Source organism: Eurypyga helias, unplaced genomic scaffold (genome assembly GCF_000690775.1).
Source record: "Eurypyga helias isolate BGI_N326 unplaced genomic scaffold, ASM69077v1 scaffold4803, whole genome shotgun sequence".
Lineage (NCBI taxonomy): Eukaryota > Metazoa > Chordata > Aves > Eurypygiformes > Eurypygidae > Eurypyga > Eurypyga helias.
Window position 1 is genome coordinate 24,931 of NW_010239072.1, and position 25,306 is coordinate 50,236.

The window sequence follows — 25,306 nt, forward strand, 5'->3', positions numbered from 1 at the left end:
TGTGGGGTGAAATAGAGTCAGGAAAGTAAATATAGTGAATGTAAACAGAAGATAGGTGGGAAAAGGAATAATGAGCATAAAAAAGGCATGTACTCTTTACTTCATAAGGTATATATGGCTTTCAGGTATCAAAAAGTGAAAAGTCATATAGATGGTTCTTCAGCCATCCAAATTTCTTTGAGGGATCACCCACCAAACCACAAAAGGGTGGAAGAAAATGCTTTTATTTTTATCCGTAAGCAAAGTCCCAGACATCCAGTCTTCGAGGACTGCTTTCACATGCTTTCTTGCTGCTAACAGAGAAAGCACTACTGAAAATGGAATCTGGCTTCAAGTAACATTTTTTTTGCCTACATAATAGACAAAAATAAATAGCCCAGTTTGATCTTCTGAGCACAGATGTAAAGTAGGAATAATCCCTGCTAAATTCACCTGCCTGAATGCTGGACACCTATTCTAAACTAGGTAGCTAGACATCAAGGCAAACTGGCAACAGTTCATTCCAACCCTATTAAGTACAGTCTGGGGCTGCAATGAATCATCTTCCATTGATGACTGATCCAGTATTACTCCACTGGCCCTGGAGGGAATGCTAAGCGCAAATTAGACAAAATGCCTAACTTGGAGGTACAAAAATTAGGTGGCACAAACCAGAACCTAGGTTCAATGTGGCAGTAAAGAGAGAGGAAAAAAAGTGTTGTTTATATTTAAGGTCTACAGTATTTAAGTTTATATTCATTAACATTATCAAGTGTTTGGTATTTCTGCACATATTACCTGCATGTTTTTTATGCACCCCTGGGAAGAAAAGAGAAGGCCATTCCCTTTTAATTTCTTACCTCAACTAGCTGCACACGGCCATAATATTGACGGTCAGGCAGTGGGTTGTTGGGATCCATATAAACAACTTTCATTTGTTGGCCCTATGTGAGAATGAAGATATAACATTACTGTTTTATTACTTTTTATGGTAAAGTGTTCAGATGCAACAAAATTTGGTGAAGCACAATAATCCTCTTCTTTGGGGGATAAAAACTAAGTAATACTAGGAAAACCGTATGTCATTTTGTCAGCAAAGTGGTACAGGAAGCACTGTGTTCTAGTGTCAGCAGGGTTTTCACTGCTTTTGCCTTCTAATAACTTTGCTTTCAAACAAAACACCAAGAGGATTAAATTAATGCTGACCAATTTTCACAGTAACTAGTTATTACCTTTGAGTAAAAATGATTTTGCATTTTCAAACACCCTCCTTCGCATCCCGGTGCACAAACGATTTTGGATACTACTGTACTACTTTAAAAGGCATGTTTCCCAGTAAGAGTCCTAGAATACTGAATTAGTATTTCTGAAGGTCTAAAGAAACAAAAACACCCCCTTGGGCATTTCAACCAACAGTAAAAAATTTCAATTTTGGCTCTGAAGTGGTTAAATTACAAAACTGTTAACCTAACTGTTAATGCATTTTTACTTCAATCCCTTGAAGTCTTATGATTATGCTTAATTTTATGCTGAAGAAAATTCTCATAGAAAATGAGATTAATTACACATGGAATCCAGGGCATATTTTGCAGAGTCAAGGCCATACTTGCTGACAAGTGTGCAAGGCATTAATTAATTTTTTTTCCACATCTACATATTACAGAGAAAATCCCTTTTTTATCTTTCTATTTGCTCTTGTCACTTACGCTTAATAATATGTTACTTTGGCAATAGATATGTGTGTTGATGGCTTTGAACAAAATGCAGTAAAATTACTTCTACAGAAATGTAGCAAGTTGCTATAAAAGTTAAGCACACCATAGGAGCAAAATTTCCTATATTGTCAGGTAACAAAATATCATGGTATTGGTATTACTTGAAAGAAAAATAGTAATTCAAACTTACTGTTAGTTGTACATCAGGTCTCTTACCCAGAAGAACCATGCCCTCGCTAGGTAAGCCAAAAGATTTCACCTGGTAACTTAGGAAACCACCATACGAAGAAAGCTGTAATATAATGCACAAAACCACTTTACTGTGCTATTGCTTTATATTAATATCACTTTGCATTCAAGTCTACCCCACCTTCCAGCACTTTAAATAATATATTTACTCTTTGTTCTTTAGACAAAACATGAAAATATGTGTTGCTTGGAAGAAATCACTTTCTATTTTGTTCACTTTGTGTATCTGACATCACTTTTTGAGCAGATACTGTTCTGTGAATGGTTACCTACATCGGGGTTTCGTGTTTTTTTTTCATACCTAGCATCACGCTATTCATGTCCTGGAGAAATCACATGTTTACGTGAACGTTGCACCTCCCCTGACCCTACAGAACATATTTGGCTCATCAAAGGCAGATGTCAGACTGAGAATGAAAGGGGTAGCGAACCCCAAGAACAGCCATAGATAAAAGGAAGTCCAACTATGTGTGTTTAAAGGTGGCTTTCACATGCTAGCATTTTCTAAACTGACTAAAAACATGAATTTTAGCAGGAAATCTTTGCTCCCTCTTCTGGAGGCCAGGCTGGATGAGGCTTTGAGCAACCTGGTCTAGCGGAAGGTGTCCCTGCCCATGGCAGGGGGGTTGGAACTAGATGGTCTTTAAGGTCCCTTCCAACCCGAACCATTCTGTGACGATACTATTACGATAATGATTATGACTTCTACTGACATCAGCTCTGCTGCAAACAAACCGTTGCTCTAGGCTGAGCTGAAACCACACTTCTTTTGGCTCAACTACAGGTGACCACAGGCAGCCTCAAAGCCAACCAAATACATATTCTGCTGCCCAAAACAATGACTTAGGCAAGTATGTTCTACCCCTTTCCACATACTCTTTACGAATTACAAAGAAAAGACAAACATCTCAATACTAAATTTCCTTGGATCCCAGGGCCCTAATTAATGCTATTTTCTTTAGCCAACTGCATTTTCAAAAGCATCATCTGGAACGCTGGCTATATTTTGCCAATATAATCAAAACACCCTGTATAAATATTTTTTTTCTCCAGAAATACAAGGAAATTCAAATTAGAGCTAACTTCCTGTTTAACACACATTTTAGGACTGCACCATGTGACAGGCTGTTATGTTACTGCTTTTAAGGTTTTTTTAATGGGAAATATTGGTGTTCTAAACAAGCCCCTGTATTCTGAATGCATGGTATTTATTTTGTAACATTGACTGGTCTATTAAATAGAATGTTAAAATACACAAGAGCAGAAAAAGGGGACAATGTGATCTGGCTTTCTCAATGACTGTTAGCTTCAGCACTGCTACAGATTCTACATTTGATTCCCTTTTAACTCTGTAAACAAAAGATAGAGAGAGGAAAGAAAATATACTCTAAGTATTAATGTTCCAGTGAAACTAGTTAAAAGGTTTAAGAGAATGGAAAATAGTATTTATACCCTCATCACACTGCAAAATATCTGGAGTGATCTTGTTGCATTTTCCAAAAGAGGTGCTATCACTGGAAGTAGACCAAAACCTGACATTTTCAGAATACAGTAATGTGAATAATTGGTAAATTTATGAGCTTGTAAAACTAGCAAGATAGCACTGGGGGAGGGGGAAGGAGCTTTCACGACTGCAGTATTGCCTGTGCTAAAATATACACTTAGACACAGTGTACAGTAAAAGCAGATCCAAAAATAGAACTATGTTATTTACAGCATTGCCACTGTAAATAAAAGCAAGCCATGGCATGCCTAGTTTGATACTGTGACATGCAACATAAAACTCTTAGCCCTGCTCTTAATAGCTGTGTTTAAAAAGGGTTATTGCCTGCTTCTTATTTTGTTATGGGAACAATAAAAGCTCTTTGGGATTAACACTGTAGTATATAGCTTTGTTATGAAATTTCTTTGAAAAAGAATTCACAGACATTGAAACAGGAGCCCCTAGAACATTAACATAAAGCACCTGAACTAAACGTGCTGTTCAGCTGAAAGGTATTTACCTCTGAGCATAGGAGAGCAGGCTGAAAAATACTGTTCTAGTCCTTAAAATGAGGACCAACAGGAACTTCAAAAATTGTACCGACTTCAATGCTCTTGCATCTATCCCATTTGCTTCACTTGTGTGACAGTAGGATTGCATCTGAAAAGCCTGTGTGCCCTACAACTGGCTAGCAACTATCAGCACTGTCAGAGGTGGGAACAAGGAAAACCTGGGGGCTCTGGTCCTGCAAGGCACCACTGGCAAAGTCCTCCTGGTCAGTGTAATACCCTGGCTGAAATGCTGCTGGGTGTTAACTGTGAGCAAGAGACTGTCCCCATGCATGGGTAGAAAGAGCAGCAAGCACTTCAAAGAGCACAAAGGTTAGAAAACCAGGTGTTGCTCTTCCCAAGCAACATATTGAAAGCAAGAAGGTGGGTTCTTTTGCGTGCCAGTGAGCACGTAACCACCTTTTGGAAATCTGCCCAGGAGGTGCTCTAGGGAGTCTAAAGGGTATTTCGGCACATTGGCAAGCTCTGTGTGTTCCAGGTCTCCCAGAAGTGGCTGAAGGTAGCAGTTCTCTGAACCACAGCTCCTGACCGTGCTGTTCACATAAAAGACCTCCCTGGCACCCAGCAAGATTATTAATTTCTGCATTACTGGTTATAATTTTAACACTGTACTCAAAAGTCAAATGCTGTGATTCCCAGCATATCAGAGAAGAGATACAAGAATCTCATGAGGGAAGAGACAGAAATGCACCTAAGAAAAACACGGCAGCTGTTTATCAATGATGCTGGCAAAAAAATGAATATGTATTATTAAAACAGACTAGCTAGGTGTCATTTACCTTCTCTCCCAGGTAAGATGGCGGTGCTTTCCAGTACAAACTATGCACTGAAGCAGGCAATTCTTGAACATCAGCCACTACACTATTACTGACTGGATTGAAAGTGACTGGAATGTCAATATTTTCATCCACGGCCTCTAAGCGCCAGTTTCTCATGTCCACGAACTAATAAAAATACATAAAGGAAATCAAAGCTTGTTTCATCATTTATTGAACTTTACCAGCACCAAGTAATAAGGAGAAATTTTTTAGCCTCTAATTCTCCAAGCATGAAATTCAACCTCTTCAGAGCCAGCCTAAGATCTTTGCCCAGTGGAGGTTAAAAGAACCTCAAAAGAGAGCATGAGTGGGACAGATGTGCCAAAGCTACTTGGGATGCAGGCATTTGGTTTGTCAGCTGCAAACCAAGTTCTGCCTTGACTTACATAAAGGCATAACCCTTCTGGAGGGGACTAGGAGTTGTGTACACAAACCCAATGACATAATCTGGAGGTACTTCTTTTAAGTCCATTCCAAAAATCAAACCAAGGACACTAACTTAAAATACAGAGCATGGACACATTGTGGTACATTAACTGGGTAAGGGGACACGGCAGGATATTTTGGGGATGCAGACAATGTAGCCTACTATTCTAACTCCTTAATAGCACATATTTTATGGTCATGGCTCGTTTCATGAAAGTTCACACGTTCTGTTATTTATCATTATGATGGGGGAAAGAAAGCATCACACTTAGGTATCAGAACAGTTCTGTGGTGGGTTGACCTTGGCTGGCCAGAGCAATAAAAGATAAACATAGACACATTGTCAAAAACAGTCTTTGGTGGGCAAGTAATCACCAGAGGAAATCTTCTTAAAGCAAATAGAAGTTTGCTACTGACTTCACCGAGGCCAGATTTTCATACTTTGCATGTAAACAATAAAGTGCCACAACTTGAATTGTGTCAAGTCTATGTCTAAGCCTAAAGTCCTCATCCATCATTCTAGGGCTCTGCTTTGCTCTTTTCTTTCTCTTGCATTGTTTGAGGCACTTGGTCATTCTTTTTTCAGTCTTCAGCCATCTTACCATTCACTTTGGCTACTAAAAATCTATCTTCTCCTTTTCTCATGCTTGATGTCATATCTTTTTTTATGGGGAGGGAAGAAAGACATTTTTTACAATCTCTGTGGAATGTGACACACATTTCACAGGTTCAAAATGCACCTATGATACAGGCATGTAAAATGACACGTGCTTATTGAAGGATCTTAAAGGACACCATTGACTATAATGATGAACTGGTTTCTGAAGATAAAGCAGTAGGAGGCCAGCTCAACTTCAGTCCCACTAGTGATTTGTAAATAAACACATGAAGATGGCCATTTCTGCTGAAAGGCACTTTCAGACAACCTGAGGCTTAACAAGGCTGCACTAAATCTGCACAACTGCTTGCAGAATATTTCTCATCCTCAGAAACTATTAAAACAAATTTTCAGTTTTGGAGGAAATCTGGCATTTCCTTAATGGAATAAATGCAGGTTCATGAAAGCAAAGAAAAAAACCTTTTGAATACACCTTGGTTCGACGACGATTTGTGCTGCGACAGTTGCTGGTTACCCCAAAACAAAAGCAGGAGGTGCATCCCCTGGGATTAGAAGGGTCCAGATAAAAGGATCCTGGTCGGCAAACATCACATTCTGCACCTTCAATGTTCTCCTGTTAAGGTATAGTTAAAAGAAATCTCAGTTTTCCTTTTGGTTTTGGTGAGGCCCACAAAACCTACTGCACATAAAACGAATCTTCTGAAAGAATATTTATTTAAATGCACGGAAACGTGAATGAAAATGGGTGATTATGTGGATAAACCACATTCCAGATGTAAATAAAACTGACTTCTTGGAGACTACCTTAGTTATGAGCTGTCTTTCCAGTTTAAAAAGTGAACCCCTGAGTAATAAACATTAGTCAGCGACAGCTGCTAACTTCCCTGCCAAAACCCTCCTGCTGGCTTTTCTAAATCTACGATATAAAAGGTCACTTGTGAAAGTTCACATTTATCACATTTAATTATGCAGGTCAGAACAAAAGAAGATTTCCTGGATATAATGATGTGGTAAAATGTCAACTGACTTAATATAGCTAAAAAGAGCATGAGACCTGGTTAACATCCAGAGGCTGAGATGCAGATGGGTAAAGTAGATCTGTGCAGGGCACAGACTGCTTCAGTGACTCAATGGACATGTACTTTGTAGCACTTAACACTCTGCAAAGCCTAAGACTACCTTAAAACTGACAGGTACTGAACTCCTTAAAAAACGGCATTTAACTGCTACCATGATAATCTCTGTGCATATTCTGCAAGGTGTGAGGTTTTGTACAGCTGCATTTAATTCTTCCTAAAAACTTAATGTGATAAACTCACTTCATTCACCCCATTAAATATGAAATAGTCACTGATGTGCAAATGGTGCTTGTGAATGTGGAAGTAATTCGATTCATCTGACCTTACAGATACAAATTCCTGTCTGAGGATCGCAAACATCCGTTTCTGTTCCATCCCTGTTACAGTTACACGGCACGCAGTTGGGGAAACCGTAAGTACCAGGAGCACACTGATCACACTGCCGTCCTTTTATTCCTGGTTTGCATCTTTGTCAACAAAGAAACACAGGGGAGGGAGTCAATAGGGGAGGCAGGAATGGATTGAGGAAGGGGAGATTAAACAGAAGACAGGTTAATCATTGAAGTGATGGCATGGTTAAGACACAGCTTTATGACTTCCATGGAGAAACAGAGCAGCAGGTTAGCATTGTTCTCAGATTCCAACGGTGAGATGTTTTATTTGGCTATGGACCTGATTAGGAATGGATTTGGTTTTGAAGGCTACAGATGCTTACAATGGACTCAGACTTCTGCAGCTATTCAGTGCTTGCAGTGCAGAACTACTCTCTCTCTACAGTGAAGTGTGAAACACGTATGTTGTACACACGTAAGCGGAGCTGGAAGAAGATTTATAGCTGTATGTTCTGACTGGTCACTTCTCAGGGCATTCGCCTGCTAACAAAAAGGTGGAGAATCCCAGACGTGAATAATCATGGGGACTTCAACCTGCCACTAGGCTTGGGTTAGTTTACAACTGTTCCCAAAGGATAAAATCCACTTTGCTCACAGTGAGGCTAAATGCCCTGGATTTACTTAGGTGAAGTATAGAAGATGTAAAAAACACCACCGAAGTATGAATGAGGCTTGTGATAAGAGAGAACATCTTTCAGTGGCAGCATCTACTTTGCCCTACCTTTACAATAAACTTCCACAGATTGATAAAACTAGTGAAAATGTAGGTCTGATGATTCCTCTTGCTTCTGTCTATTATGCTGGTAATGTCTGCACCTGACCAAAGGAGGGTTCAAGACAGTAAAGATCCATTGATAAAGAACGTCTGTCACCACCACCATCCACACCTTTACATTTTAGACGTGCTAAGATAATTTTTTAAGTCTCAGCAAGTTGGTGGAGTCTCCCGTGGCTCTCAGCGCCAAATTTGTGTGCACTAACACTACAACTTTAATGGAAATAAACAGTTAAATTACGCAGACGAGGTTGACCGCGCGTCACATAATATGAAAGCAATTATGCAATTCACCAAACAACGGGTAAGGTTTCTTAGAATCCGCCTGAATGCATTACCCTCCCACCCTCGCAGACAACAGGAGCTGGGTGGGGACTTTGAACTTCATGTAATGCACCCAAGGAAAGGTATTAGTCAGAATGTAGTAGTTAGCTATAGACTTCCATAAGCATTTGCCAAATGTTAAGTTTTGCTTCAGAAACGTTGTTTCCTTGATATTACCAATTGGGCAGCACCTGAAAACTACCAACATTACATACAGGCAATACAGCTTTTCATTAAAATGCAAAAAACGGGCTATTTCTGCATAAAGTATTCTCAGTTTTACTTGAGTAGAAATATCCTAATCCTTTTCTTGGAAATGTTAGGGTTTAGGTGACTGAAGTATTTATTTTATTATTTTTTGCAAAGTATTTATTTTTATTTTACATCTTTTGGGGAAAATGAGAGCAGAGACTAATGAGACAGAGAGTACTTTAACACTGAACCCCAACTTCTACATGTGAAAATCCTTGTTTTGCCCTTGGGATAAGACAATTACTCATTTCCTATGAAAAGGACAGACTTAGGAAAAAAATTTAAATTCAGGAAATAATATGAGTATTCTCCGAAAAATGCTATTCTCTGTCATATTTGCAGGATTAACGGCAGAGCAAGAAGGATATCTCTCCATGTTAGGACCCTGCAAAGACATAGCCAAACCAGTCAAACTGAATTAATCCTGTTCTTACCCAATTTACTGGCTATGAGGCAATTGCACTTACTATTTAAGGACTCGATCTCCCCAAGGAAATAATAGAAAAGTTCAACTATACTAATACTTCCAGCACCTGAATTCAAGATTACCCCCTTTGATTATGTCTGTAAGCTATATATATTTTAGTGGATATAAATAAGAATAGAAGTAAAGAATTTAATTTTATTTTAGTATGTTGAGTTACAGGAAAATAAGCATATGTCACACAGAAGTCATAATTTTCAGGGCAATTATCACCTATGGCTCCAACTGAACAATATTTTCCAAACAGACAGGCAGTACCCATCATCAGTTTCTCAAAACTCATTGCAAACTTTCAAGCTTTATAGGACTTGAAAATGCCACTGGCCTGAAACCCAGACATCAGACTGTGGAAGGTCAACTGCAAAATCTTAAGAATCTGGGAGATAATGTACATCATTTGTAATGGTGTACATGACCAGATCTCAGGAGCTCTGATCTGAGCTTCTTCATGGGATGGACAGAGATTCAGGGACTTAGCATGAGTGACATGGCATGTCACTGGCAAACAGAATGCAAGCCCAGGAATCCCAAATCCCACCATCAGTTCCCTGCACAAATTGTGTTTCCACTAAAACACTGCAGGCATCCCTAAAACAGCCAAGTCCTCACTATCGCCAAGCACAACTTAAATCCTTATTCACCATCATCAGTCTCCCACATCCCTCCAAATACCGCAGAGCAAGGGTGAAGCAAACTACTCATGCGCTGTTTACAACGCACATAACCCAAACTTACTTGCATTGCCCATTGTTTTTTCCACATTCTGGGCTTGCCACATTAACGACTCCCTTTTCTGAACAGTTGCAGCTCTCGCAGCCAGCAAGGGGGTGATAGCTGAAGTGAAGTTTCTCGCACACTTCACATTTTGGTTTCACAGTTCGTGGAGGGCAAATGCACCTACCAGTCACATCATCGCAAAGACGCTGCCCACAGTTGCACACTAGGTCAAAGCAAATGTTCCACACATTAATAACAGCTTACAATGGTCAACTCTTACCAAACCTGCACATGAAACAAGCACACACAGCCTATATGTATAAAGGACATGACTCCGCTCTCTCTTTCACTAGTTTTTAAGCTCAGATGGCCTGTTTGACTTCAACTATCACAATCATGTGAGACACAGACAAACCAAGGTCATGGAAACCAGCTATGTGACTGTAATGGTAGTTTCAAAGAGTAGCTTGATATCTTGGCTGTTTTCCATAGACTGGTTGTTTAACTTCACCACAGGCACAATTACTGGTTCCCCAAAATTCCAAGCATTAAACAACAAATAGTTTTGATGTTGAGGGCACCACTTTTACAAAGTAACATTAATAAACATAGAGAATAATATCTGGGAAAGCAGCTGAAGACTGTTGGTGTAATCTATAAATCTGTTGATGTTATTAAGAATAACATCAGAAAAAGAGGAATTAAGAATGCTGGCTCTGATTACACATGGAAAGTCTTGAGGGTAGAAGCTGGGATACAACAGTAGTAACTTAGAAATGATTTTGCTGTCAGGGCAGAAAAATCTGTTTGACTGAAAGAGTGGCAATATGGATTTTAACCAGTAAAACTGTAAGCCTGCTACACCTGATCAGACAACACAGGTGAGGCACACTACACTGTGAACTGGGTGTACTTTAAGGGATTAGGGTTACTTCTGTGTTAAAATGAAAGCTGTGCTATGCTAAATCTAAGATGGCTCAACTGGATCGAGCCTTATAAAGAAACACAAAGCTGTGGCACCTCTGCAGTAAAATCAGACGAGACATAAAAGGTCGGCTCCAGCACTGACAAGGTCTGAGCATGTACTTACACTTGCAGAATGGAAATCCATAGTAGCCGGTTTGGCATCGGCTGCACTGGCGACCGATGACATGAGGTCTGCAAATACACTGTCCTCCCAGGGGGCTGCAAGCAGGGCTGGTGGCACCTGCGCTATGGCAATTACATGGCAGGGCTCCGTTGTTGTAGAAAGCCACTAGTGACCTTACAGAGTCCTTACAGAAGGCCGATGATCCTTCTGGGCTATTTAAATTGAAATATAAATCATGTAAGTACTGGCACTTTACCACTGCTTTGCAATGGTTCAGTAAATTAGGGTCCTGTCTTTCAAACAGTTCTTTGACGTAAGGATGGCATAAGTACACATGCAAGGATATACTTTAATTAAAGTAGTGGTGAATGGCTTTGAACAAACAGGTAAGAAATTTTTTTCAAGAAAGCAGTATTAGTCATATCAGTTCAGACATGCCAAGCAAAATACCAAAGATGGAAATACCAAAGCCAGAAAGATGACATAGATTTCCCTCTTTTGTGCTATGAGCAATAAAGCTCTACCTTTACATTTCATTTACAATAGAGTCAGGTGAAAATGACTCATGGAAATTTAATGGCCCAGCATAAGCCATGAAAAGCATTTTAATGTAGGACAATGATGGGGATTTTATACACGTCTTTAATACAGAGTAAAAGTAATATTAATTCTCAGCTTGTTGTCAACGTTCAGTTTTTCAGAAAGCGGTGCTTACTCAATATAAAAACTGTTTCCTCCACATTGGCTGATAAAATCAAATGACTTGTCCACTGTCTTTTTGTCAAGAATTTTGTAACTGTAGGTCTCTGCTGGAACAACTACGACATTTTCCTTAAAACAAAACAAAAACAAGAAAGCTAAATTGTACATTTTGGAGTAAAGCACAAGACACAAGCTAAAAGTATTTATATATTTAAATGTTGCTTCATTATACTGTCTGCATTTTCTCAAACCCCGTAACATTATAAATTAAAAAAATAAGAAAATATACTTATCTTCCCCCCCCCAGCATTGTGATGCTACAAGCTGTGTACAGTAAGAACGGTGTATAGTATCTTAAAAATTTAAAATAAAACAGAAGCAGTGCACAAGAACCTAAAAATCTGAAACTCAACATGAAAAGACAAAAATCTTTCTTTCTGGCTTTCATCTTTGCATCTATCTCTAAATGGTGAAACCAAGAAAAACATGTCCAAGTACATTCAAATAATAAACGTACCAGAACCAGAGTTCTTCCATCAGGTATCATCACTGTAACAGAGACCTCAGGTTCAGAAACATAAAGCTCAATTTGGTTTGCTGCAATCACCTGATCTCGACAGCCAGAGGAATGAGGGCAGAATGAAGCATTGAAGGAACCTAGAAGAAAAAAAAGCATAATGCCAAAAAATGCTCCATGGGCCAAAATGCTGAGAAAGGAAAGAGGTTAGATCAAATCCAGCTGCTTACCCAACCACACATGTCCCGCATCCACACGCACGTGCACGAGGAACGCTGGGTGTGCTGGCTGATAAAAATGTACCACAAATACGTATCTGCCCAAGCGGGGCACTCTGCCGCTCAAGGTAATCTGGTTCTGTGGAAACAAGAACAGCTCTGGTAGCATATTTGTTTTGTGAAATACCCTTGGGGTTTGTGAGCTGTGCTCTGTGCCACCTACCCGCAGTGAAAGACTGGGGGCTTAGCATCTCTCGGCAAGCTAAAGATAACTTTAAAGAATATGGTGTTACAACTGCACGCTCCTATGTGCATCCTATCTTCTGCAATCTGAGACTACCGTGGAGTTTAGAAAGAAGCTGGGATTTTTGTTCCTCTTTCTGTATATTGTCTTGGTGACTTACTCAGTCTGCAACATTTTGATCATATCACATCATTCAGTCTTGATTTTTAAGTCTTTCATCTATTTAACTTTACTAAGAACATACTTTCTGACTTAGGAAACTGTATTCTCAAAATATGAGATACCTGTAACGGCGTCAAGGTGACTCTATTAACCTGGTCAGGAGGTAAAGGGGCACTCGGTGGGTCATACGGTATATTTCTCCACACCTCAGAAATTTTCCCATCCTTGAATGCATCCAAAACCAAAGCCGCTGGTGGAGTTTCGTACACTGACGGAATGCATGTTGCACTAAAACCAGAATTATAGGGATTACTCTTGGGACCAGGACAAACTTAAGCATCATAAAAGGAAAAGCTGTTGATTCACAAAAGTCAATACATTAGACTGCAGTACAATAATACAGTAGTAACCCCTGTCATTCTCTGGATTCTATGCAAATGATCAGAAAGTAAATAAAAACAAGAGGTATGGATTTAACTTATAAAGGGGAAAATGTACATTAACTGATTTTATTCATTCAACATTTCCACAAGCTGAACAGTTTCAATGAAAAGATTTTGCTAAGGTAGATGAAACCTAAGAGAACTAAGAGTGTTAAAAAAACCCCAATTAAATAGTTTTTAGTAAATCCAGTTAGCTACATTCACCAGAACCTGTACTAATATTGAATTCTCAGTTCTGCAAATATTTGCCTAGGTGTATCCTTTAAACATGCAAGTTTCGCCACTGAAGTCAATGGGACTACTTAAGTACTTAGAAGTTAAGTATACCTTCAAATATTTGTAGAACTGGAACAAAAATAAATAACAGTGCTCCTTGAAAGTATCCTTATTCGTTCACTGCTGTGTTTAACTATTTCTTCTTTGGTATATTTAATTCTGAAAAACTTGACTGAGAGACATATTTTCCAAGACTGCAGGAGAAAATGGTTTTTGAGGGTTTCCTGCCGGTATGTGTTCAGTTCTCTTAAGTACTCAACAGACAATGATTAATCTTTGCTGAAGACAGGCCCAGAACTGGAATGGCAAGTTATGTTTCAGGGCCAGAATTGAGATGTGTGTGCCAGGCCTGCCTGGGAAATCACATGTAGCGTCTACTTACAACACTGTTAAGCTGAGCCAAGACTCTGCATCTCACAACTTGGTGAACACTAAACATTTCAGGAAGGCAAAAATGCTGCCAGGTAATGGTCATAATAACAGAACATAAACATACAGGACACTATGTCAATATAACAAGAGATTAAAACAAAACAGCACAAAATCAAAGTAAAAGGCACAAATTTCTACATAAGCTTTGTTTCAAATGATGTTTTTCAGCCAGCTTCTTTCCCCCATTTAACTCGGAATATAAATAAGTAGGAATACAAAATACCTCTGGTGTGAGGACATGTATCTTCAGTCTTAGAGAGCTACTTTTCAGTTGTAACACTGAGCAGGAGAATGAAAGCTGCAATTCAATGCTATGCATGCTTGGAAGCCAGTACAGTCACATGCTTTTAGTCAATTTACTATCCAGATTTTTCTGCTTCCTATTTCAATTCAACCATTATATTAGCAGCTACCGTCTGGAAAACTATTAGACCCAGTCACCAATGCTTTCTGCCTCTGAAGGCCTGCAAATGACATTTACTTTTACTCCGAGGCTCTTCCCACTGCCAGATCAGTAGGAAGGAAGCCTTGGGAGTAGCATCACGAGGGACATCCTGGGGAGAGCAACAGGAACTTTAACGTGGGGCTCCCTGATTTGGAAGCTGCAGTGCTAGTTGCTCTCTGGTCCAAAGAATAAAACTGTGAAGTGGACAAGGGAATGGCTTGTCTGTGAAGTGAGGGTTTACATGCTGAGTACTTTGGTGATGCCAAGTTGAGCTAGTGGAATTTGTGCCTGAAAGAACAGTCCCATCCCTTACTTAATGACAAATTAAAGCTATTTTGGAACAGCTGAAGCAGTAACATGCAGAATGAAACTCCAGGCAGAGTTTTAAGCATTTCAGGCCACCAAAGCGGCAATGTTTCTCCACCTGGACAGCTATAGTACTGCATAGCATGTGAAAGACGTGTGTTTTCTAACTCCACAGTTCAGGTGAGCCAGGAAAAGGTCAGTATTAACAAAATCCTGGGCAAAGACTGTCTAGATTAAGAGTAACACTTCAGCTTTTTTTACAAGTAACTACTTTGCAAAAGTGGCTTACATATGGCCTGTGAGTCACTGAGGAAAACTTCACTCAAAAGAAGTAAAATGCCATTTAGTCCGCCTTGCAAGGTCCTTTTCAGAAAGCACAAGGGATAAAAACGAGCCCGTTACCTTCCATCATGTGTGCTCTTGTAAGCAGCTATGCACTGTACTTTAGGATTCACATATTCTGGAGAAAATTCTTCGGCTGAAATAATACAAACCTTGTGCTGAAAAATAAGCACAAGGCACAATTAACAATTAATATGGTAAAGAGCAGGGCCAGGCCTGAAGGAGAAGGATGGAGCCTAATTTCAGTATAGGGAGACCTGAGCCCAAAGCCGTGTTCTGTCATGGACTTCCCACATGAATTTGGATCCCGTTACCTGCCTGCACCTGAGTGCCTGTGGCGAATAGCATTTTTCTGTCCTTCTTACAGGAATGTTGGCTGTTGAGATGTTAAATAAATGAAAACTTTAGTATATGTGTGGCAATGGTAATGACGGAAGACCAGCCTGTGGGACCAGCAGCTGGCCAAAGAGCATACAGAGGTGAGAGGGAAAAGCCCTCATCTGTGGTGTTAGAAACTTCCGGACTCTGGGGGAATTCCTAGGCATTATGGAATGAAGGCACGAACACGTACTCACACAAAGTCCTTAGGAATGAATTTCAGTGACACCAGGATTTCTCCCAGTGGATTCAGAATTCATTTTAAAAGCTGGTGAGACCTCATAAGATTTTTTTTTTTTTTAAACTAAAACGCACATGAGCAAATGAAGCTGTGGTAGCTGGGTTTAGACAGCTCGTATGCACCAGTGTGAGGTAAAGTCTACCAATATATAAAGACTATCAATATATATCAATAAAGATTACCACTATACATCAACAAAGAGTATCAATATATATCAATAACATTCAGAGAATGAAAAATAGGATTTAGAAATGAAAATACAGAGATTCTTAGCATAAGAGTCTTCCAGATGTGGAAATAGAGACTAATAGTATCAATGTCTTCTGGATATGGATCTTGTTAGCAGAGCAGTTGTTGCAGGGAGCTAACAGACAATTTAAATGGTATTTGTTCACACTGAACACTGCCTCATGAAATGAAGAAAGCCTGTATCAGCTGTTAATCCTAACCGTTCTGCAAAACTACTGTATGTTTATAGCTGGGTTTCAACTCTAGATTTTAACCAACTGTGTAACTCACCCTGTGTTTCTGAAATGAAAACCAGAAACGACATAGAAGAAAATTCAGTGTCCAGAAAAACGTATTCCTAGTGTGGCCAAAAGAGGGCAGTGAAGGCTTTTTATTCTAAGTATTTAAACGTTATATGATTAATGAATGCATTTATTACCTGCAATGAATGCATTTATTGCCTGAATTTTGTAAGAGACCCAGGAAACTCCCATATGAGTATAGAGGATTCAAAAAAACCATAAATATAAGGAAAAAAATAATGACAAAATATGAAAGCTAACAGAAGATTTTTAATTTGAAGTTTACACATAGAAGAGAGAGGGGAACTGAAATAAGGCACAAGAGAGTTGGAAAAAACCTTGCCAAGAAAAGAAAATTTCTGTTTATCTTTGAGACTGATCAAGTTTCCTTCAACGTTCTCTGAGTAAATATAGAGAAACATCTTCAAGCATCTAACATAGGTCGTTTCACACATTATCATACAGTGTGCGAATGCAGGGAGACAAGTATCTCTCTTTACCCATCCAGGGAATAAGTATTACAAATGAAAAAAAAAAACCAACACACTTACCAGAAGAAAATTAATTGATGATGCCTTAAGATGGATGTTTGTATCTGCCAGGAGGTCATAGACTGCAATGCGATTCCTGTCATCGACTACAAAGCTGCGACAAAGGAAACTGAGACAGAAAGCAGGATTAAAAATGAGCCTGCTGGCATTGCCACGTTTTTTCTGCTATTGTCTACCTCAGCTGCCTAGCTTTTGGCCAGCTCACCACTGGTGCCTAGGCATGCTGCTGGGCCATAAGTGACCTTTGGCCACTGGACAAAATGCAGCACCCACAGTAGTGAGACAAAGGATACAACACCTACAAAATACTGCTTGTCCGTTGTGGGTTGACCTACCCAGAGCCCAAACCTCCAGACCTCAGCGCAGATCTCCATTTGAGCTACTTCTTTAATAGTATGTGAACAGACAGATGCATATAAACACTATTTGCAGAGTTTCCCAAGCTGTGTGATGTGGCATGTAACGTATATTCTGTCCCCGGGCCGTGCTTCTCGAGGTGCTCACATGCACCAGTTGCTGCTTTCCACTACTGCGCCGTACCATTGACGGCGTGGATCAGCAACTCTCACCCACACAATGTCAGCTGGGCAAGTCTTGATTTTAGGAAGCGATTCTGCACAATGAGATACTCCTCTAGAAAAGTGAAAAAATGAAGGTTTGCCTCTTACTGGCTACCTTTGACTGGCTGAGCACCTTTGGTAAAGACAAAACCATACTAGGAGCAAGAGTCCTGTTAAAGCCTTTGAACCTTGTTCAGGAGCATGATGCCTGCAACTTGACAAAATTAGCAACAGTTCACTTTGGCTAAAGAGAATTCATAAGACTTTAATTTATTTTCTTTCTTCTGCTCAGCTAGGCCAGCCAGCATGCTGTGGGTGAGAAGCTGTAACCACCATACAACTGCTTCTCTCTTTCTCCTCTAGGAATCAGAGAATATGGAAGTTTCACTCTTCTTCCAAGCACAGCTCAGAAATAAGGTCAACTCAGGGCTAAGGAAATTTAAGAACAGAGAAATACAGGTCCCTTATTTATAATTTGCTGGAAGCTTGCAGTGTTTGATTCTCTTAAAATGTTTTATTGGGAATAATCAAGCTCATAGAGCTGTAAGAAGGCCTGGTACGATATATTCCTGATTCTACAAGTTACTCTTAGCTGCATGTACCTCACTGTGCCATTTCTTGATTTAATTTTTTAACAGAAGAGACTTGTAGTTTCTTGTTTAGGAAAGATGACACAGCAGCATACTTGCAATGTGACTATTAGCTTCATGCAATATGGCAGCAGCAGGAGTTTGCTGCATTGCTACCTTAAAGTAGCAAGGTCTTTCTTCGTATTTTCCTGAGCAAGTTCTTAGTGTATCTTATGAACAAACAAGTATGTTCAAAATTAGCCCATAAAATGCATTTGGGGGGGAAAAAAACCCAAGCAATAAAATGGAAGCTTTCTGGCAAGTAGTTTGGGGTGCAGTGTGTTACATAACAGGCTAAAATAAGAGCTTTCCCTGACAATAACTTGACAAGGTCACTGCTCCATATAGCTCCATGTGCTCTGCATCACAAACATGCTGATGAAAATGATTTTTCTTACTGGGCAATTTCATCCTGAATATCCCTAAGCCTCCAACCTGCCAAACATTTGGCTCACAGGAAAAAGGGGATGCATGTCTGCAGTCCCCTGGCATTGGGCAGGCTCTCCCATGGGCACAAACATCTGCAGGACAACAATCCTAATTTGAGTCATAAACTGAAATGCTCAAGTGTTAAAGAGAGTCTCGCTTAGGACAGCCAAATCCTCTTGTGCAGAAACATCTGCAGTAACCTCAGTAGTCAACAAGGATAAAGAAGCATTTGGCTGAATACCTTGCCTACAGCCTAATAGTCAGAGGATGGCTACACTCAGAATTTCAGAGACCTTTATACTTCTGCTTCAGCAGATCTTAATAGAAATGGTGGGAATACTCTTGTAAAACTGGCTGCTACATATTTTGTAGCCAAAGCCCTTGGACACACTTTTAACTAAATAAAAACAGTGCAGGCATCTGCAGCCAACAGTGGTGCTCTTCCTTTGGACTCAGAGATGAATAGGTTATAAGGATTTATGAACATATATTAAAAAGTAACCCTTCGTATAGGAAAACACTTCACTGAAGCAGTAGCAATATTTAATGAGCTGATCGCACAGAGAGAATTAAAAATCTGAACAATACCCACAGAATCACATACTTGCTTTTAAATCACCCTAAAATTTGAACAATCCACATAGTAAAAGGGATCCCAGTACATAAAAAGTATAATTATAACCCAAATATTTATTCAATCATTTAGTGATTACGTCAGAAAGACTTACCTGTATTTACAACTGTATATTCTCACTCTGCCTTCAGTGTCAGGTCCAGGCCTATGTACTATCACCTCGGCAGTGTATAACTGATCCTCTTCATTGGCATATTCAAAAACCAGAACATAGCGACCAACTTGAGGAACATTTATGGTAATCTGCAAATCCACCTAGGTTAAGATTGTTGAAAAAGAAAAAAGCCATTAGATTTTTCACTTCTTTTCTTGCAAGAAGCTCCCTTTTCCTGCCCTGCGGGCCAGCTGGCCTGCATTAGTTCAGGGCCAACCCGTCCTGTCTCAGCAAAAGACATCCAGCAGAATGGAGGCAATGCTTATAAATATCACTTTGTCCACTAATAAGAGTCAATCAAGTTCAAGAAACAGCCATTGTAACAGTTGTAAAATGGCTGTAAGATAAGCCTGTGAAATGAGTATACTATTATTTTTCTTCTCCTCAGCAGAAACCAGTGAGGAAACTTCAATGATACTAAGGCATTGTTACAGTCATCTCTAAGCTATCTTTAATAGCAAATAAAAATTGACTCTTATTTGTCCACTGAAAAAAACATTTTCAGGAACATAATCCCTTCCAGAGCAGTGCAGTATATTGATTCCCTATTAAGAGTGAAAGCAAATAGCCAATGCCACTTTCTAAAGCATCAAGTTGTTCTTTTAGTTTACCTGCACAAATCAGTTAAAAAAAATATTTGATGGAAAATACTCTGAAGTAGTTACATGGAAAGTACTGTGGTTACAGAGGTTTTTCTTACAGTTAGCTATATCATTCTTTTCAAATTTAAACTGATTTTCTCAGTATTTCCTTAGGCTACAAACACTTCTTTAACACGTAAATAATTCTGCCAACACCCCTCTTGACTTCACTGCAATTATTCACACCAGTAAAGTTTTGCACAGGCAGCAGTGATGACGCACCAAGGCCTGTGGCATGTAAGTATTCTTGCTGCAACTGGTATTTTTCAAAGCAATATCCAAGCACAGAAATAGAGGGCATAATCATTTTACATGTAATTATCACCTATGTGATAAAATACCTTATTTTTACCAAACACTCTTCTGGTACAGTTTTTCATTTCACAAAGCATATGTTTCTCTTTCAATGGACCTATAGCAGTGGCATAATTTCTACTTGTTTTTTAGTAAAGCAAGTGTTTTACATAAGTATAGCTATTTAAGAAACAAACAAAAAAAAAGCATGAGGGTGACATTAGGTATACCATTTCAGCTGCCATTACACAGTACACTGAACAAGCCAGAAAGCCTAAAGCAGAGGGATTTTTATGTAATTTTACATAAGTATAGCTAGTTAAGAAACAAACAAAAAAAAACATGAGGGTGACATTAGGAATACCATTTCTGCTGCCATGACACAGTATGCTGAACAAGCCAGAAGGCCTAAAGCAGAGGGATTTTTATGTAATAAAGCACTTTTGTCAGATTGAAATGTCCATCCTTGTCACAGTTATAAATCTGCCAATACTGATTCATTTACACAGTTCTGTATAAAATGCAGAACTTAACACAGAGTCTGTTTAAGGGATCCTGAACTGTAAATTTGCAACCATCTTAGTCCAGTAGGTTTAGAGACAACAATGCAGATGGGACTGCAATTAGCAGGCAAGATCTGACCTCTCTTCCACTGATATGGGACATCGCTGGTTGATCAGGTGTTGGCTGTCGCACAGGTATTCTTCTGTATTCTCCCCCCTGTCTGAAATATGCTGCTTCTGATCCAAGGACACAGGAAAATCTGCCCAGTGGCAAATGCTGATAGAGCAAGCAGCTTACACACAAAAAACACCGAAACCAAAACAAAAGGCAGGATTATTATTGTTTTCAAGTGCAGCAGGATAACAATAAAATAATCCACGGCACTGGTTTATTCTCTAGCATAAATACTGACTGCTCTGTTGAAGCGTGTCCTGAATAGGTGCAAGGCTCTGTAACTTGTATCTGCAAGATGGATGCTTCGTAGTAATCGCTAGGTAACAGCACCATATAATCCTAAGAACAAAGAATACAAGGAATGCAAGACCATGCAGAAAATTACAAAAGGAACATCTCTAGACTTTCACAATAATGTAGCAAGGAAGAAAACCAACCACTTAAATAATTTTTACAGATAATATCTGCAAGACATGGCTTCTTTTGTTGTTGTTGCATGGGCCGGTAACATCAGCCTGTGTCTCCCTAACTCTGTTTATACCTTCACAGAGATGGGATGAGGGCAGCTGTCCTGTGAGCAGGGCAACCCTGCAGCCACTCTCCCGTCATGTGCTGTAGAAGACGGTGTTCATGAAGGAGCCTCCCCATGGCTTGGTAACGTGCAGCTGGCTGGGTGCAGTTTTCACCCGTGTGTGCAATCCACATGCACATAACTCAACTGTGCGTGACTTCACAAGGGAGATTTACGCATCCCAGGTGACTTTATAAAAATATTCCATGGAATCTATTAAGCTGTGCTTCAAATGCTGTATTTCTGCTCTGACTTGCCTCTTTAAATTAACACATTAGAGCTTATTTAGGAAAATGGTTATTGTGAGAACATGCTGGGCTAAGATCATCAATAAATTCCTTTTCAAAAGTATTGGTAAAAAACCCAGACACAGTAAGTACTGTCACTTTCAGCAAGAAATATGTTTGCAAGCTCTTTAGTAACATTTTATGTGGTATTTCATAAATTTAACAGGGCCCCAGGCTTAATGACTAAAGACACTGGCTACTTGTTAACCCTACACAAAATACATCTGAATTTCAGTGTGCTGTCTTTGTGATGTTGTCATGGCTTAACCAGCACACATGTTTAAGATTTTTCATAAATGATCCCCTCAATTCGTCTTTTTGTAGCAACTTCTCAGAACTGCTGTCAGAATTTTTTTTCAGTTTTTCAGTGAGTGAGAGTAATGATGGGAGGATAAGAACATTATGAAAATGACCTGCTAATCATGCAGCCCATCTCGTAATACTTTTCTGAAGAATCTTTGTCAAGAAATTAAGGCCTTGGTCATCTGTGGCTGAGCCAAGGTTTAAATAAAACATCTGATGTGTAAAAAGTATGAATTTCTGTGACCACTTAACGCTCAACCGATTGTGCTGTATGTTAATATTACTTTATCATTTGAAGGTTCGGATTCTGGATAGACTTAAAGTCTGTAAGCACCAGAAAAATTAGAGCAGATGAAAGTCAGAGAAGAAAAAAAAAGTAGAGGCAGAACTGTAAATTTTCCTAATGATATTCTGCTGCTGTATTCTTTTCACTAGTACTGAATTTCAATTGCTTGCAGGGTTCTTCCCAACATATCAATCCAGAGCAATACTATGATGACAACCTTCAAGCCCCTGCCTTCCTCAATTGTTTTCTTACCAAGAGGACTTCTTCTGCCATTATACTGACAGTCCACATGCCTGGAACCAGTGAGAAAGGCTCCATGGAGCTTTCTCCTGGGATTGTGACGAAAGCTGGCTCCTTGCTGGGTGGGAAGACAAACGCTTTGCTCTGAGCAGCCCCTGTCAGGAAAAAAAAAAAAAAAAATCAAGTGAAAAAATAAGGGACTGTACAAAATGTCTCTACTTGCTTAGGGCACTGGACTGATGATTTCATCCATTAAACTTAGTCTAACAGGAGCTGTTCAATGCTTTCCTGTCAATATGTATTAACAGTGCATTCAACCACATGCAGTATGGAGTGGTTGTTGCCTTTGTTTTTATTAGTCTTGAGCAAACTGGTTCAGAAAAAACAGAGCTCATCCTCTGTAATGGCCAGTTTTGCAATACTCTGCAATGCGCAATTCTTCACTTTCCCCTTCCTTTATTTTCCATTCAACCTCTCCCTGCACTGACCCACGACACGTTCAGCTGACACAACGCCTCTACTTGTGCAGCTTGCAGCCAAATATTTCAGACAGTAGAGGTTCTCAGCCACATCCAAAATGTTTAGTTACAGACAGTAACTGAAGGTAACTTTCTGGGCAGAGATGATGTACAACAGAACACAACTGCAGTATGCTTTATCAAAGAAAAGATGTGAGGATCAATTGTTATGAATATTAAAGGTTTCCTCTTTGAAGTCCCTGGACACAGACAAAAGCTGGTTCCCTGCCTCCCAGGCAGTATAAGCCAGACCTGACCACAAAATGCTGCCACTGCTAAGTGGTATCTGCCCAGTCTTCAGTTTTGTCTCTGCCAAATTCCTGAATTATGACCACATTCCACAGTATGCTGGGGTTAGGCATAATAAGAGATAATTCCGAATATAGGCTTGGTATGCCTCTACCATTCGAAGGATATGGAGTACTTATCTTTTATCAGGGCCTAAAAGGCATCACATGCTGCTGAGGTCTGTAGTCAGAGCTAACTTGGTGGATTGGATTCATCATTAAATAAATATTATTCGTGGAATGAAGGCAGAACCCACCTTCAAACTGAAATATTAAAGGCAACTAAACCAAGATAAGTGCTGTTATGCCTTCTTTAAAAGCTTCATGAAACACACAGTTCAGAGCTTCCAAGTGCAGAAGTGAAAGTCCTGAGGTTTGGCAAACATTCAAAAAACCCAAATGTTGATTGCTACTGTAAGCAGGGGTTTCATGCAAACACAGCTACGCCAATTACACAGCAAAACGTATTAGGAAAAGCACAAAAGCACTGACACTGTTAAAAGTGATGCATTTTAAGCGACATTTACAAATCTGACTTAGGTGCACCTTGAAAAGGCACCTCTGCTCTTACATTCACCTGATCTGTTGTGCCGTTGAGCTGCACCTACCTGTTTCAGGCCGAGATTGATAAGCAGATATGCGGCCAGATAACGTTTCACCTCCAGCGTTAATATATCTCAGGATAATGCGAAATAAGGAGAGGTTTGAGTTTTCCACATTCAAAGTTATCCTCACTTCGTTCTGAAAAATGGAAGTTAATAAACAAAAACAGCCATAAAGTGCTGAAGAGAGGAACAGAAGCCATGCAAGCACCATACTAAAGTCCTACAAGAAAAAACGCACATGCAGACAAGTGTATACTTGAATGGCAATGCTGATGTGTGACAGAGGAGGACAGGCAAGCCTAGTGAGAAAATTAATTCACTTACAAGTATAATTAGTGCCAAAATGTTTTCCCTCAGCAATTGAGATCTTCCCTTTAGAGTTTTTTGAGCCCAGGCTGACATAGTGGAGGACTAGGTGGAAGAGCTTAGGGGAAGTCACAGTGACAGGCACAACCACCTCTGGCTGGGAAAAATAAAAAGAAAGGGAAAAAGGAGGAAAGGAAAGTATATTATTTGTTACTAGCACCCAGAGAAAGAAAAACCATTTGGCAAAAGACAAACTCCATAACAGAAAAGGAAGGCTCCAGCAGCTTACAAAAGAATATGGAACAAAACCTCCTGTGAAATAAGACTCTTGTAGAATAAAAGCTTATCTAGAAAGACACAGAATAGCTGAACTAACGTGTGTTGATACTGCATTTTGAGACATGGGTAGTATTTTACTGTTATTTTCCCTTCCTGTGCCATAAACGAGACATATGGTATTAAGGACTGTCCATATTCCTGTCTTCCCGAGGACCAGGCCAAGGATCACTGATCCTAGTCCGAGATCACACACAATGCTCCAGAGTGTGCAGAAAGCTCAAACTGTCACCGAACCTTCTGCTACTCCACCAGATCCTGCAGTTTCCTAGAGATGTGATGCCATGCCCCACTTTGCCCTGGGACTGAACTGACACCTCTGGAGCCACGCAGTTCTCCTCAGCCCTGGTCAGGCAGCGAGCCCGCAGGAAGCTGCATTCACACAGCCCCCACCTTTTCATTTGCAGAGCAACAGAATCAGCAGAAACATGTTCAAGGGTTGGTGGTGGAGTAGGAAAAACTAGGATTGGTGCAACCTCAAGGGTTTGGCTTCCTTCTTTCCATCCTAAATCCTAAAGCTCCCCTCATAATCCGACTCCCATTTCACCCATCACAATCCCCTCGCTGTCCCTTTCCAAGATGCTTGTGGTATGGTGACGTCCCCACCACTGTGGTCCGTTCTGCATCCCCAAAGGCACACAGGTTTTCTCAGGTCCATATATTTGAGAATAGACCACAAAGTCTCATTTTCTTTTACAGCTAAAAGCTACAATAAATGCAAGATTGCCAGCTCCCTTATGCTGCTCTGAATGTAAATTCTTCACCAACATCCCTGTCGTGGTTTAACTCC

At 39.8% G+C, this 25,306-nt stretch overlaps 1 protein-coding gene across 1 annotated transcript in view; it reads right to left on the reverse strand.

The window, feature by feature from the left end:
- Positions 1–24,337, reverse strand: part of LOC104506892 (laminin subunit alpha-3-like) — a gene marked incomplete at both ends in the record, with an annotated part of 47,772 nt that extends 23,435 nt beyond the window's left edge. The window contains 19 exon segments of the mRNA XM_010148013.1: positions 840–923; positions 1,885–1,986; positions 4,775–4,939; positions 6,331–6,471; positions 7,260–7,404; positions 9,900–10,104; positions 10,972–11,183; positions 11,687–11,802; positions 12,191–12,330; positions 12,421–12,547; positions 12,937–13,102; positions 15,119–15,216; positions 16,759–16,867; positions 19,105–19,265; positions 20,742–20,895; positions 21,016–21,116; positions 22,477–22,619; positions 23,878–24,051; positions 24,199–24,337. Of these exon segments, the coding sequence (XP_010146315.1) occupies positions 840–923; positions 1,885–1,986; positions 4,775–4,939; positions 6,331–6,471; positions 7,260–7,404; positions 9,900–10,104; positions 10,972–11,183; positions 11,687–11,802; positions 12,191–12,330; positions 12,421–12,547; positions 12,937–13,102; positions 15,119–15,216; positions 16,759–16,867; positions 19,105–19,265; positions 20,742–20,895; positions 21,016–21,116; positions 22,477–22,619; positions 23,878–24,051; positions 24,199–24,337 (2,682 nt within the window).
- Between the last annotated feature and the right edge of the window lie 969 nt (positions 24,338–25,306).